General features: G+C 43.1%; 2 protein-coding genes across 6 annotated transcripts in view; one reads left to right on the forward strand and one right to left on the reverse strand.

Annotated features, from left to right (window-relative positions):
* Positions 1-913: 913 nt before the first annotated feature.
* B4GALT3 (beta-1,4-galactosyltransferase 3) lies at positions 914-12,790 on the forward strand. Its single transcript, XM_051608505.1, has 6 exons — positions 914-1,664; positions 6,225-6,460; positions 7,358-7,548; positions 8,052-8,174; positions 10,975-11,079; positions 12,085-12,790. The coding sequence occupies exons 1-6, from the start codon at positions 1,427-1,429 to the stop codon at positions 12,224-12,226; spliced, it is 1,035 nt and encodes a 344-aa protein (XP_051464465.1). The 5' UTR covers positions 914-1,426; the 3' UTR covers positions 12,227-12,790.
* A 1,650-nt stretch (positions 12,791-14,440) lies between these two features.
* B4GALT4 (beta-1,4-galactosyltransferase 4) overlaps positions 14,441-15,380 on the reverse strand; it is a 31,807-nt gene continuing 30,867 nt past the window's right edge. For all 5 annotated transcript variants that reach the window (XM_051608503.1, XM_051608501.1, XM_051608504.1 and 2 more), the window contains exon 7: positions 14,441-15,119. In XM_051608503.1, coding sequence (XP_051464463.1) covers positions 14,978-15,119 — 142 coding nt within the window. In that variant the 3' untranslated portion in view covers positions 14,441-14,977. The remainder of the gene's footprint in view (positions 15,120-15,380) is intronic.

Below are 15,380 nucleotides of genomic sequence, written 5' to 3' on the forward strand. Positions count from 1 at the left end.
TTCTACAATTCTGATTCTATGCTCAAATTGTCTCTACATTGTGACTTCCTCCTGTGAGCCAGGAGAGGACCACAAGCAAAGCATGACGAAGTACCAGGCTCTAAAACAGTTGCTGCCTGCAACCCTCGGTCGTACCACGAAAATCTTGGTTCCTCTGCTTGTTTCACGGTTGACGCAGTGACCAATTCCTTTCCTGTCCGCGGCATTGTCCTCGCGGGAAGTCTCAGCAGGACAGCCAGCCTTGCTTTGTCTCCTGCAGGGGAAGACAAGCAGGGTGGGCCCGCCGTGGTCATGGGGGAAGCAGCCCGAGGGAAGCGTGGAGACTCAAGAGCAGTGTGCGAGCTGAGCCGTTCTTGCAACAGCAGCTTAGGGTGGGTTTCCATAAAGCAAGGTTTTGCCCAGGCATTTAAAAAAAACCAAACAAAACAAAACAAAAAAAAACCCCAATGCATTAAAAACAAAAGAGGCTAAGAATCCATCAGTAGAGCAGGCAGACGGACTGACAGGACACTCCCGAACACCCCATCCCACCGAGAACCCGGCCAAGCGGGAGGCAGGCGTGAGCGCCAACAGCCCGACGGGCGGCGGGGCCGTGACATAAGGCCCCTCGCTGCGGTCCCGGCGTTACGGCATTTCTTCCCGTTTCCCTCTGCTCAGTTCAGTACGCTCCGTGGGCTCCGGACGGCGGCTGCGGGGTGAGGCAGAGGAGCCCCGAGACCGCCCCGCAGCCACCCCTATCCCGCCCCGCAGCGCCGGGCCCCCGGGCGGGAGCCGAGGGAGCCTGGGGACTACACCCCCCAGCATGCCTTGCGGCGGCACAGCGCGGCCGGGCCCCCGCCTTTCCCCGCGTTGCGTGCTGGGAGCTGTAGTCTCGCCGGAAGGCGGGGGTGCGTGCGGGCTCCCTTCCCGGCCGGCCGCGGTGCGTGGCGGTTGGGCGGTAACGGCCGCTGCTCGGCGGGGGAAGGGCTCGCTCGTCCTCAGGCCGCGCTGTGCGGGAGCGCAGCGAGGGAAGGGTCGGGCTGCCGGGAGCCCCTGCGAGGCGGGAGAGTAACAGGCGAGCCCGCCCGAACCGGGCCGTGCCGGGCCGGGCCGTACCGCGCCGGCTGTGCCGCTCTGCCCCGGGGCGGTCCTCCCTCCCGGGGCCGCCTCCGGCTCGCTGCCGGCCGGGGTCGGGCGCCGCGTTCCCCCTGGCCCTGCTGCCCTGCCTGCCCTGGAGCCGCTGTCCCTTCTCCCGCAGCCTGCCTGGTGGCTCTTGGAAGGGGTGCGTTGCCTCAGGGCGTCCCGGCCCCGCCGCGCTAGAGGAGCAAGGCTGACGCCTCAGAAAGTTGGAAGAGGATACACCCTGCACAGAGATGTAGCCCCGGAGCGCCCGTGGAAGGCGGGTCAGCTCCTCGCCGCTCTGGGACCGAGAGCGCGGGCTAAAGCCATGTCCCTCTCGCGTGTGGAAAGCCCTTGTTTTCTGCTGTTCCTCTTCGTCTTCCAAGCGATATTTATCCTGATACTGTACCGAGGTGGACCTTCAAATGTGTTTCGTGGGTTTTCAGACTCGCACCTAGTTCTGGATTACTCAAAAACTCATGATGTGTATACAAACCTCAGCTTGTTTACCCAAGCTCCTAATGAGGAGACGATGCCTTACTGCTCAGCACAGTCGCCAATATTTGGTAGGTATCAACCTGTAGCGTTTGACATAACTGCTTTGAAATGTGATGTCGCTGAACACTTCGTAAATCCGAGTTGTGTGTTTTCCAAACTTTTCCACATTAAAGTGGTATAGTGATGTAATACTTACACTGACAAAACTTTCTTATGTTAATTAACTCTTTTTTAAATTGGTTATACTAGGAAAAGTATTTTACGGATCTAAAAACTTCCAATATTAAGGATTTGGCTACATGGGGATTGTAGAATAAGACTGAAAACAGTACATGATGTTAATACTAAGTTAGTAGCCATATTTTTTCTTTCTTGGCTATCCAGTATAAAATGTGCCAGCAATTGTTCTTTGGTAACTTAGAATTTTGACTCGTCGTGCCTCCTGGGTTCATTGTCTCAGCCTTATATCGAGTCTGTCATTCATATAAGTTGATTAAATTTGCTTTAAATATCATTTGGATGAGAATGTAGCTTGGCACCTTGCTCTTCATGGTGATAATTTTGGCACGTGATTGTTACACATCCTTTAGACTTTAAAGGCTGGTCACATGTTGATTTGTATTTGCTCTAGGACTAAGTTAGAGCCAGTCCTAGAGGCATCATTCATCCACCTGCTGCACTACTAAAGCAGTTGAGAAACTTTCAGTAAATGCAAAGTCAAATCCATAAAACAAGTTTGTTGGTAGTAAAGTGGGGCATCTCTGGTAATAGTGTATCAGTTCCACTCAGCCAACTAAGAATGGATGAGTTCTGTAATCGTGCAGTTAAAGCTGGTTTGGGAGTGTCTGCTTCTTGGAGTACTTTGTAGTAAGTTTCCCTTGTCTGGTTTTCTGTACTGCACAGGTTTCTGTGTATCTAAGACTTGCAGATAATGAGTCATGGAGCACTACTTAACAGTTGCCCAGCTTTTGTAGGAAAGCTGATCACCACACGTGGAGCACAGTAAGAGCCAGTAGCTGACCTTGGTTCACAGGTGGAAGGATTGTTGAAAGCTAGTGCTACAATTACTCTTGTGTCAAGTTTCTTACTGGAGTTAGGAATCTCTGTTTGGGATGCTTTGGATGAGCCTTTTAAGGCTGAAATCTTCATAATTATACTTGTTCTTTCAGGAAGTCTTCTTCCTCTGTTGCTGAAGTTAAAGGAAATATATGCAGTATGTATGATTAAATTGAATTATGCTTCGGCATTTCCCTTGGAAGCAACTCTACTAAGTAAATACTCAAATAGTAGTAGCACTGAGCATTTTTTGCACAGGTGCCAGTTGTAATGGTCTTAGTGTAGTCTCTGTTCTTCACTAGCTACAGCTCATCAGTTCTTTCAGGAAGCTACAATTCTGTGTTCCCAACTTAATTTTTGTTTTGAAAAAGCACAGCAGAAATGTGCCTGCACCCTGCTTGTCTCCACTACTGACAAGAATCTGCTGCCCTGAAAAGAGTCAAATGAGACAGCACTGCTGTCAAAAAACAAACAAACAAAAACCTACAAGCATGCAATTCTGCATAGCTTGCCTACAAACCATCAGATAAGCAAGCAGAGTGTTGATATATAGGGAGGATGCAAATGGACAGTCAAACTGCACTCATCAGTGCTCTTAGAGCTGTCAGATATTTTTAAGACCTCATTTTCTACTCATCCCAGAAAACACAGATAAGAGGAGATAGGCCTGTGTGTGGTACTCCAGAAATAAAATGGAAACATAATGTTAGTTATAGGCAGAAACAAACAGGAAGTTGACTGGGGGGGGAAAAGTACGAGACAAAGTAATTGTGGAGGTTTTGCTGCATAAAACATTGGAGTTGAGCATATGAAGCATTGTTGTTATGAAACAGAAATAATTTGGATCATCCAGTACGGAATCAGCCTAAGAAAAATTAGCACTTTTCTACAACTTAACTTTTTTTACTAGGTGATATTTCCTTTTAAATATAAGAAGTAAATTATTCCTTCTGGTATTACTAAATGCAAGTGTAGTCTGGTTGTTTTGTGTTTTGGTTTGGCTTTTTACCTGAGAAATGTGTGCTGCTCTGTAAGGTAGTTGCCCTTTGTTTTGTATGTGATGGGCACATATGAATAGGTACATAAATGCTTTATAAATGTCTTGATTTGTTATCTTTTTTTCATGGGACTGATCTCCCTTGGAAGTATTATATCAGAGAGAACAATGCCTTTTAATATTCATTTCATAAATTCCATTAAGTGAGATTTCAAATCAATTCTTGAGGACTCCAGTCACCAGTTCAGAGCTGGTAATAAGTCACTCCACAGCATGTTAAAGTAACTGGAAGAATGCCAAATGGCTTAACTGGTTTCTGCATCAGAGCTTTTATGAAGTGCAGCAATTTTTCCACTTATATATATAGTAGTAGATCAATTCGATAACTGTTTGAATGTAAGATCAGCTTGCAGCTCATCTGACTTTTTCCTACCTTATGAATCTACAGTGTCTTCATTCTTCCAGGGCTGTGGAGTAAGAATAAAAGTACAATTGCTTAACATTTCTGCATTGGAGGATCTAGACTCTTGCTGACTAATGTTACTTTTTTAACTCTTAGTGGTGTCCATTGAACCATGACCAACAACTTGAAAAGGATTGCACAAGATATTCAGTGTCTTCATTAACATTGTGAATAAATTACTCAGGTTCCCTTAAACATTGACCTTTCTACACAAATAACCAGTTGGCTGTTTCCTCCTCCTTTGGTTTTAGAAAAAGCAAAATGTTTATATGCTAAAGTTGTGCTTATGCAAACTTAAAGAAGTGGCATTTAAATTAAAAACTTTACTTTCCCACACTGCATGAAAGGTGTCTTGTTTGACTTCATCTTTTCATCTTACCAGGAAGAAGCTTGATGCTAGAAGACTCAGATAATTTTTTTTATTTTTTTTTAAAGAGGTACTTTACTTCAATGCATGGTGTAAGCTGAACGAGTTAGTTTGACCCTTTGAGGACTTTAATAGTTGAAAGTTCTGTATGTAACTCTGCTGTGTAAAATTTGCTTATGCTATGGAATAATTTTTTTTTTTAACCCCTTCTTATAGTAGTTACACCCTTTAACTACCTGCTGTCATAACCTTTTCATGAGTGTGTTGATCTGTTGTGGTCATGAGTAGCTCCTGCTGCATTTCCTAATGAATGCTCTCCTACTAGAGTTTCTTCTCTTGGATTTAAAGAGAAGTAAAAAGGTGGTAATCTCGATACTTATTTCGAGCTGCAGTTGAGGCAGCCTTGTATTCTGTAATTGAAATTGGTTCTTAAATTAAGGTTGTTGGTCTGCTTTTTTTTTTTTTTTCTTTTCTTTCATTCAAACAGTGTTACAGTTCTATGAGTCTATTAATTTAGTGTGATATGTTGCACTTTCACAGTGAGTTGTTCATTCCTGCTACTGTTCCCATTTGTTTAAGTTCAAGTTATTCTGGTTGAACTCAGTAATTACAGCTGATAAGTCTAAATGTTTAGCAAGCAGTTTAGAAGTCATGTAGTTTCTTTCTTAAGGTGGGATAGATATGGTAAAAATCGGTGGAGCCCCCAGTAGTCAAATGTGTTGCCTAGAAAGTAAAGCAAGCAGGGAGCATGCTGTGACTGGCAGCAGCTGACAATACAGACAGAGAATTGTGAGTTTTAACTCTACACACTAAAGTTTCATATTAATTACACATGCTTTGTGTGCAGGCACAGAAACAGTTTAGGAACCAGGCTACAGAGAAATTGCTTGGACACTTCAAGGTGTTGATTATGCACCTTGTCTGATTTGGGATCCTGTGCTTTCTAGCATGTCTAAGATGGGCTTTGCCTGCTTCCCCTAAGCTGCACTTTAGCAGCTTTATTTTTCCCTGTTTTGTCCAGCTTGCAACTTCTCTGTTCATATCTGGGATTTAATTGGATTACAGTGCATTAGTCTTTTGTTAGTTGGAAACAAGGAGACACCGAGAGCTAGAATTTAGTGCATAGCCAAGGAGTGTAGGGCAGCCAGAGGTCACACAGAAATGTGAGGTATACCAACTTCCACATACTAGAAAAATGTTTCCCAGTTCTGGACAGCTTGATCCGTAAGTCAAGTTTAGTCCCTGAGCCTCGTTGGTATTTAAAAAAAAAAAAGAAAAAAAGAAAAAAAGGAGGGGTGGGGAGGTTTGTTCCTTCCTCTGTGTCAGTTAAACAGGATGTGGGTAAATGCAGCCCCAGGTTTATTTTCATTAGAATTTTAGCAGAGACTTGAACGTAGAATGAGCTGAAAGGGAGCCACTACCAGGAAAATGTCAGCTGTGCAAGAGCCCAGTGAGACTTGCTGGCTGTGCCCTGCAGAACTCGGGATGACCCCCTGGCAGGTTGCCCTGCTGGCTGGGTGCTGAGTCAGCACTCCTCAGGTGGGGCGGTGGGGAGGTGACCAGCAGGAAGTGGTGGACTTCATACTGTGGACACATCTGCTTGGTGGTGTGAGCCATGCTTTGCTAGGGTAGGGCTTGTGTCTTTAGTAGTAAACATAGGTAGCTAATCTGATAGGCTTGAATGAAGGTTGAGAAACATTTAGTGATCTTACTTTTTTTTTAATTTTTCCTGTCTCTCCTCACAGTTGGTCCATTAACCATCAACTTCAGGGTGCTCCCTAGTGAGAGAATGATAATTAAAAAAAATCCTTTTGTTCAGCCTGGTGGCCGCTACAGGCCACCTCACTGCTTGGCCCGCTACAAATCAGCCATCCTTGTAGCCTACAGGAACCAGAAGAAGTACCTTCACCATCTTCTCTACTATATCCATCCCTTCTTGCAGCGCCAGCAGCTCAGTTACAGTATCTACTTGATTCAGCAGGTAAATCAAAATCAGATGTGCCTGGTGGTGTAGCTAAGCTTCCCAGTTAAGGGTTATTTTCAACCAAGAAATGGGAATCTTCTAACTTGGAAGTACAATTTTATGCATGGATTTAGAGCAGGTCAGTTATGCACTGTCCCATCTCCATGGCTGCTAATGATTGAAACATTGTACCACTTGTCAAGGTCAACATTCTGCCGCTGATTTGTTCCACTTCTGTTTTTCTTCTAGAGGGATAAAGTTGTCATTAAGTAGTAACTTAATGACAAGTAGTATTGTCAGTTGTTCAAGAGTTGAATGTGGTTTGTAGCTTGTCAGTGTAGCTGCTGAGCAAAACTGTTGAGACTAAATGCTGACGTGAAGTTGGATAGCTTTAGTCTGCTTCAAATAAAAATATCAGGCTTGATCCTGCTATGGGCCCACCCATGCAGGTCAAACAGCCATTTTCAACTAAGACAGACTGGTGTTGCCAAAGATCAGTGGGGAGAGAGCTATTTTGGGATTACTTAATTCAAACTGATGTTTGACTGGGAGGGAGAAGAAGCTTTTTTGTTTGACCAAGATCTGTTTTCTCATTTCTGAGCTTTCTTAAGCAGTAGTCAGGGCAAAGGTGTTGATGTGCAGAAGTACACTTCATAATTGACTTACTGGTCTCTTAAAAGTCAGCTTTCTTCAGGTCTCCATGGTATAAAGCCCCTGGCACAGCAAAGCTTTCAATTGCTGAGACTATTGTGAAGAGAGTGGGTGAAATGTTCCGAGTCTGGGGCATGTAAGTTGCAGCCAGTATTGATTCATTCCAGTGTCATTCAACAGAATAAGGCTTTTTTACTAGCATAAATTTTAATTGAGTTACCCTCTTTGTTGTTTGGGTGAAGAAATGCAGGTTTTCTTTTCCAGGCAGGGAATGGGACATTTAACCGAGCAAAGCTGCTTAATATTGGAGTCCGGGAAGCCCTGAAGGATGAAGACTGGGACTGCCTCCTCCTGCACGATGTGGACCTGGTACCTGAGAATGATTATAATCTCTATGTTTGCGATGAATACTATCCCAAGCACATGGCTAGTGCCATGGATAAGTTTAAGTACATGTAAGTAACTTCATTTGCTATTTGTATCATAATTGGTTCACTTTCTGCATATGAAGTATGAACAGGGAAAGTGAAAGATAAACCTTTAAGAGTTTTGTTGTTTATTTTGCACTAATGACTTCATCAGAAAGGAGTTTTCTTGACCTGAGCTTGCAATCTTGAACAGTTCCTTTGTTCTACTTTTAGCTCAGCTTGGCAAATGACTGGCATATTTCTGTTTGCCTTTCCTTCCAGAATATAAGTATAGGGTGGGAATTATTTGATCACATGGAAGACATATGATAGGATACAGGTATTTTAAACTAGCCCAAGATATGTATTTCAAAACCAGCTTTGCTGTGCTCTGCTGGGGAAGGGGTAAATGGAACATGATAGGAATTACTCTGGTTTTGCTGGTTTTGGTGCATTGTCATGACAGTTTCTGTAAGGTATGGGATTCAGATGTGTGACTTGAATCACAGTGTTAGTTTGCAATATTGATGTGTTGTTTTTTTTTCTTCTAGCCTGCCATATAAGTCCTTTTTTGGGGGTGTATCTGCTCTGACTCCAGACCATTACATGAAGATGAATGGGTTTCCAAACACATACTGGGACAGTGGTGGTGAAAATGACGACATTGCTACAAGGTACTAATGCAAAGGGCTGGCTTAAAATGGAACCAAGGTGGCTAGTGAAACATGTAGCATTGCTCTACAGAAGGAACTAGATGTTGCTCCTTCAGGTGCTTGCAGTATCATGATAATCCAAAGTTGCTATTGGTATTTGGAATGGTTAGTCAGAAGATGCTCAGAATCTATTAATCTAATCATTGTGTGCTAGGAGGACAAAGCTTTCCTCAGACTCTGGAATGTTTCTTAATATCTTGTGCCTTTGGTCGCTCTGGAGCACATCCAAGGGGTTATAACCACCAGTAGTTGACAAGTGTTTCCATTGGCATGAACAGCCCCAAGGGAAGAAAGGAATCTGCAAGCTTGATGAATCAGAAAACCAAGGAGGTACTTAATAATTCTCAGACAGTTGGGAATTTAAGTTACATTGCACATCTAGGTTGCTCCAAGTATTATCGAATCACCAATACTCAGAATTGAGGCACACAAGGAATTCTAACTTCTGCCTTCAGTGCTGGGTGATGGAGAAGCCTGTGTACTACTGTGAGTCAGTGACAGCAAGAGCTGATGTTTTTTCTTGTACTTCAGTTGCCATGGCAGCAGCTTGCTATAGAAGTGAATACAATGAGCTTAGTTCCAGGTACTCTGCCTAATGCAAGTTCTTCAAGTACAAAAGCATGGCTGTAGCTTTATTCAGCTTTGTGGGTGCACTGTGCACCTTCATCATCCAGCACTGAAGCAAGCTTATGAGGCATTTGTAAAACCAAACTGACAATAAAGACCTTGTGTGTTTTTTGGTCTTGCACAGTGTGAGAAGTTACACAGTTTTGGTGGAATGTTCTGGTTGAGGACTGTAGGAGTTTTTACAAAACAGCTTTCTTTGGGGAAGTGAAAAGTCAGTTTTTCTCACATAGAATTCCTCCTTTTCCTTTCAGAGAAAGCTACCTACAAGGGTGTATGATTGCTTAGAGATTCAGCACTTACTAAAGGAATGAAATGCTACAAAAATAGACCTTTACATCAAACACTCCAATGCTGGGTCTATTGAGCTGTTCTTAGAACAGCTTAGGCATCTAATGTGGTTTTCAGTACCAGTGGTAGGGAGTCATACCAGTTATGGATAAGAGTGCACTTTCCTTACAGAAATATTTTAAGGCAAGTATATATAGATCCCAAAATCGTCCTTTCTTGGAGGGAACTAAATCATGTGTTGATTCTCTGAAAACTTACCCTGATTGGCAGTGTTCTGGGCCATGGGTACGGAGGCCATGGACAGTGCCTGATACTGATTTATTTACATACTAAAATCTCAACATGCAGGAGTGAGGAATGAGCTGGCTATTTTTCAATGGCCAGCTTGATGAACCTATTAGGATTTGGATTTTAGGAGGTGCTCAAAAACTTCTTACTGTGTAGCAACAAAATTAATTAGTATTTGAAACAGGGCATTGAAATGTCAAGGTAAAAAACAATCCTGTGTGAAGATTTTTTTTTGCTGGGATACTGCTTATTAAAACAGAGTTAGTGAAAAAACATTGTTGGCTGCTGGTTATAGTTGTCAGACTGCAGTACTCTGTAATACTAGTCCTTGCAAACACCAGGATCTGCCTTTTATTAGAAGAAAACACTAACCTAACTGGAACCACTTATGTGTTAACGTCATCAACTACAAGACAGTCTGTTGTGTTCTCTGTAACAGTAAATTAATGCATTAACTGTTTCATATTATGGTTTTAGTTTAATCTTGCAATACAAAAACTAACAGCAAAGTGAGGTTAGTGTTCTTGATTTTTCTCTTCTTTTTGATTGCATGTGCAATAAGCTTATGTTCAGAAAACAAGAAACTTTATCTATAAACTGTCTGAAATAATAGTATGTCATACTGTCAATCAATTGTAAATATTCAATAGCTTTAGACTAACAAATATTTCCAGTTCACCTTTATATAATTCCTGTTTCAGTGCAGCCTGATGCTGGGCCAGGTCTCAAAGGAAGGCTATCAAATATTTCAAACATGCCAGCTAGATTACCTCAATTGAGCAAACATTCATTCTTATGTTCACAGGAATTTGCTCTGTGTAAGAGCTGCCCTGTGGTAAAAGAGGTTTGCTAGCCCTGCTGCAGGCATGCTGTATGGGTAAGCTAACATAGAAGCCAGCAACAATGGGTTGCTTGAGAGTGACTCAAAATTCTGTTTTTTAGGAGCTCTCTTCTGGAATTCTGAGTCTTCAGTTCACTTTTTTTCTTATCTAAATGTCCTGCAGCTGAGCAGATAACATTTGTTTGTCTAGTGCCAGTATTTATCACTAATCTTCTCTGCAGCCAGTCCTCTAATCAGGCCATCGAGTGAATGGCACTTCTCAAAGAACAGAGGCTTAATCTGAATGTGAAACTCAGGACTCGATTCCTTTCAGAAACTGCAAGTCTGGATTTTGTTTTTGTTCTAAAGTTGAGGTGATGGACCTCTAGGCAGTAAAAGCTCTGCTCTTACAAGGAAGTGAAAATAATGCTTAATTGTCAGATTGACAGGAATTGCTCTTGGATGCTCTGTATGCTGTTTTTCATTCCCTGCTTACTGTAATCCTCTTTGTACCTGGTAGAAGTGCACTGCAGCTGGAGCTTTCTAGCCCAAGCCTGGTTAGAACCTGCTAGAGGAGATAACGTGGCACTGTGGTGTTAAACTCACTCCCTTCAGCTTCTGCATTTTACTTTCATTGCATTAACACTGAAAATCATCACTGACTTTGAACTTCCTTATAATGGAGGCTAGAAATGGCATCTTTATGCCTAAGCAAACCTTTTGTTTGTTGTTTTAAAGGATTCAGTTAGCAGGAATGAAAATAGTTCGGACATCACCTCAGCTTGGACGTTACAAAGTGATGAACTACAATGAAGAGAGAGAGAAACAAGAGTCCTGGAGAAGGTAACTGTTAAGAGGGTGGGGAGGGAGCAGGTAGGAGGTTTCTGTTTGCCTTGTGGCAGGTTGACAGTTACCATCATCTTTCTCAGAACAGGCAGAAAGTATACCTAAGGACACTGCAGCTTTTCCTGCTTTAAAGTGGCTGTTTAAAGAAGGCTCCCAGTTAGTTTCAACTGAGTAATACTACTCCTGTCTCTGCATTTGAAGGGTTATTTCTAGTTTCCTACTTTTTTCCTGTTGTTAAGGTCAGGTGCTGGCTCAGAAACTAACACATATCAGACTTAAAAAATATTGCCTAAAAAACATTTGTTCCCTGAATAATTTGATGCTTATCTTGCAAATAGGGAAAGTCCAATTTGAAGAGACACTGTTACAACTTCCCTGTAATAAAAACTTGCTCTTCAATCCCTGTGGATTTACAACATACCATTAAAATAGTGGAAAGCAGTATTCTATTTGGAAGATATGAGGAAGGTGCTATGAGACCTTAGCAAAGATTCAGTTTTATCTAAGCGAGCTGGAGGAGGGTGCTGGGTCAAGCATGGTGGAGGCTTCTCATACTGCCAGTGCCGTCAAACTTCCCTCTGTCATCTCAAAATTCAGGTTTCCATGACAACCCTCTCAGAAAACCTACCCCCAGCAGCCTGTGTACCCCAGTGCTGCAGGCCTGTGTTGCACTCCCAGACCTCTCTAAACTGCTGCCAGTTTCCTGTTTTTTGCAGACTGTAGTTGCCACCTCACTGCTCTACCTGTGTGACTAGGTTCCAGTCCAAATTGTCATCAATATATGTAATACTCAGCATGAACTTACTCCAGTCTGTTTAGTCTTATAAAATGTCTTTTCTCTCTCCTTTTTATCATGTGAGAAGAATTTTCTTGAGGCTTTTCTGCTAGCAGATTTCACCTGTTAAGCCCCTGCTCCCCTCAGAAAGCTGAGCATTTCTTCTGCAGCTTCAGCTGCAAGTATCACCTTTGTTCTTCTAACCACAGGTGTTCTTCCTTCTTCAGGCCTGCTTCCCGACATGACACCAGAAAAACATGGAAGGATGATGGGATGAATTCATTAGAGTTCAAGCTCCTTTCCAAGACAAAGCATCCTCTTTATACTAATATCACTGTGGACATTGGATACGTTCCCCCATTTTCTTAAGAGAATGAAAACAAAAGCACTTTGGGCTCAGCATAGCAGCATGCCTACAGGCATTCAGCCTCTACCTCCTGTACTGGTGTGGAATCTGCACCACCTGGGACTGATCCTGCTGTCTTTCACGCATTTCACTTTTCTTCTGAATGTTTAAGATTTAGAAGAAAAGGCTTCAGGAACAGGGTATGATAGCTAATCAGGCTGTGTCTACTGTAAACATTGTCCAAGCACTGTAAAACTAAGTACTGAGCCAGACCCACCTCCTCCCAGCCTGTGGGAATCAAGGTCTCCTGGACAATAAGCTGACCCAAGTTTTTAGGAACCTTTGTTCCACAGCTGGATAGCTCTGTTCTGCTTCATCCTTAAGTGTTGATTGGGATGCAAGCCATTCTGTCAGATGAGCTTCTGAAGTGCTTTATTTTGAGAAAGTGTTGAAGTCAGTTACAGTTCCATGAATATCTTTTGTGAATTTGAGTAAAATAAATGGAAATATGTGTTTGGGTTACGATTTTCTGGAATATTTAATAAGAGTGTAATAAAGGAGAAAGCTGCTCTGAAACCAGAAGAAAACAGCTTAAGTCCTTGGGTTTTTTTCTGGCCATCAGTGTTTGAATGTTTTTATTGTAGCTGTAAGTAATTCAGGCTGGATGGGACCTGAGGCTGTCACCTAGTCTAACCTCTTGCTCAGAGTAGGGAAATGAATCCAGTATTTCAGCTGTTCCTCAAACATAATTTATCTTTCAAGGTTGATCTGTCTTCAACATAGAATACTTCTGAGAAATGAAATACTAGAGGCAAAACTAAAAGTCAAATGTGTCAACAGTGGAGCTGCGACCCTGGCAGAAGTGCATTTGTACTTACCTGACTGTGAGATTGACACAGTCTGCCCAAGACCTTGCCCTTTCTTTAAGCCTCCATTCTCCAGAACATCAGTAAGTAGCACTGCCTGCCAGCTCCAGTTATTTTGCAAGCATGACACAGGGTACTTTGCTTGTTACTTTTAGTATCTACAAGTCCCTGTTCATTGAAGAGCAAGATGCATCTATCCTGTTAACACCTAAGAACTTACTTAAAGCATTGGCCTTCTCTACAGTTGGAAGGACACGTCAACCAGGTAGAGAACCCTTTTTCAATATTATTGTAGCCGGAAGTTGCTTTTTGTCATGTAATTCTTAATACACTGTGTCTCGAAGAAACACTTCCCACCCTGGCTTCACATCTACCACCAAGGGATGCGTAGGCAACAAGCAGGCATAAGGACAGTCAGGTATAAGGCGCGAAGGAAGGTGCTCTGCTCAAGGTTTTAGCAGAAATCCTGCAGCATACTGGAATAGTTCAGTTAACCACAGACTTTCACCAGAATCACAGAGTTTTTTGAGTTGGAAGGGACCTGAAAGATCATCGAGTTCCAACTTAGTACTTAGGCCTTCTGGGCTGCAACTGCAATTGGTGGCTCATGTCCAGCTTTTGATCCACTAATACCCCCAGGTCCTTTTCCACAGGGCTGCTCTCAAGCGTGACCTCCCCCAGCCTGTATTCATATCTTGGGTGACCTCGGCCCAGGCACAGGACCCTGCACTTGGCCTTGTTGAACCTCACGAGGTTCACGTGGGCCCACTTCTTCAGCTTGTCCAGGTCCCTCTGGATGGCATCCTGTCCATCTGGCATATCAACCACACCATCCAGCTTGGTGTCATCAGCAAACTTGCTGGGGGTGCTCTCAATGCCACCATCAATATTGTTAATGAAGACATTAAACAACACTGGGCCCAGCACTGACCCCTCAGGGACACCACTTTTCACTGTTTTCCATCTGGACTTAGAGCCATTGACCACTACCCTCTGGACATGACCATCTAGCCAGTTCCTTACCCACTGAAGAGCCCATCCATCAAACTCGTATCTCTCCAATTTAGTGAGCAGGATGTTGTGGGGGACCATGTCAAAGGCCTTGCAGAAGTCCAGTCTTCTAAAACAAGAGTAGCAAGTAATAAGGGCCTGGGTACATATACAAATATGCCCTCTGTGTGGCCCAAAGTATTAAAAAACATGGGCAGCGATTTTTTGCCATCTAACATAGTTGCTACTGCATGTCTTTGCAGATCCGTCCAGAGTGACACAAAGCCTGCGGCAGAACTGAGACTTCCATTTTGCCACAGGACACTTCAGTGGTCCCACCCATCGCAGGGTGAGCTGAGCTCACAGAAGGACAAGAGAATATTAATTCAATAGAGAGTATTTATTGAGAGATTTTTAACATCTTTTCATCTATTAACCATGATTGCCTTTCCCTCAGACATAAGCAGTTTTTCCTCAGGCTGGAAAAACTCAGCTTTTCTCAACAAGTTTTTAGTTGGTGAAAAATTCTTGTGCTTTTACTGGGAAACAACTGACCTGTTCCTTCTGAAGTCATAGCAGTGTTGGCAGTGCTAGGCTGCCTTCCCCCTGCAACAAGTAAGTTTAGGAATAGTTGCAAGAATAATTTTTTTTTTCAGGACTTAGTTCAAGTCCTTCCACTGGACCAGCCCAAACAAGGACACTTCTACAAGTGTCCCAGCAGAAAGTGCATAGAAGAATACAAGGGGACCTGTCCCTCACAAAAGGAAATTCTCAACCAACCAATTAGATGCTGTGAAGAAAAACTTTCTTCCCTGCTACTGAAGGACTCTTTCAAGCAGAGTGCCAGGAGCCATCTGCTCAACAGTAACCACAAACATGATCTGATGCCTTTTCCAGTAACCTGTGTGGTGCTTGCCCTTATGAGATCTTGGGCTGCATGCTGAAATCCACCGTGATGTTGATGTATAAGGGGTTGTGTTCCACTGAAAGTAGTTTATATGAACAAGAGTTCAGCCCATCTCTTTTCCATGTTCTAGATACCTGACGTAGAAGCTTCATCCTGAGGACAAAGAGGAGAAAATCTTACATTGACATGCAGAGGAGAGGGGTTTTGAGGTCCTACCCACTACTAGTAAACTTGGAAGCAAAACCACAGCCGTTCTGTATCTACTGGGAACATAAAAATATGCTCAAATAAAATTCATGTAACTATAACTTTGGAATTTTCTAAGGAACATCGCCTGGTCAATTCTAGGTAGATCTCATGTATAGATCAACAGCTGCCAGCTGTGAACAGTGGTGTCAAAGGGCCTCTGTGACC

The sequence above is a fragment of the Apus apus genome, chromosome 1, assembly GCF_020740795.1.
Source record: "Apus apus isolate bApuApu2 chromosome 1, bApuApu2.pri.cur, whole genome shotgun sequence".
Taxonomy (NCBI): Eukaryota; Metazoa; Chordata; class Aves; order Apodiformes; family Apodidae; genus Apus; species Apus apus.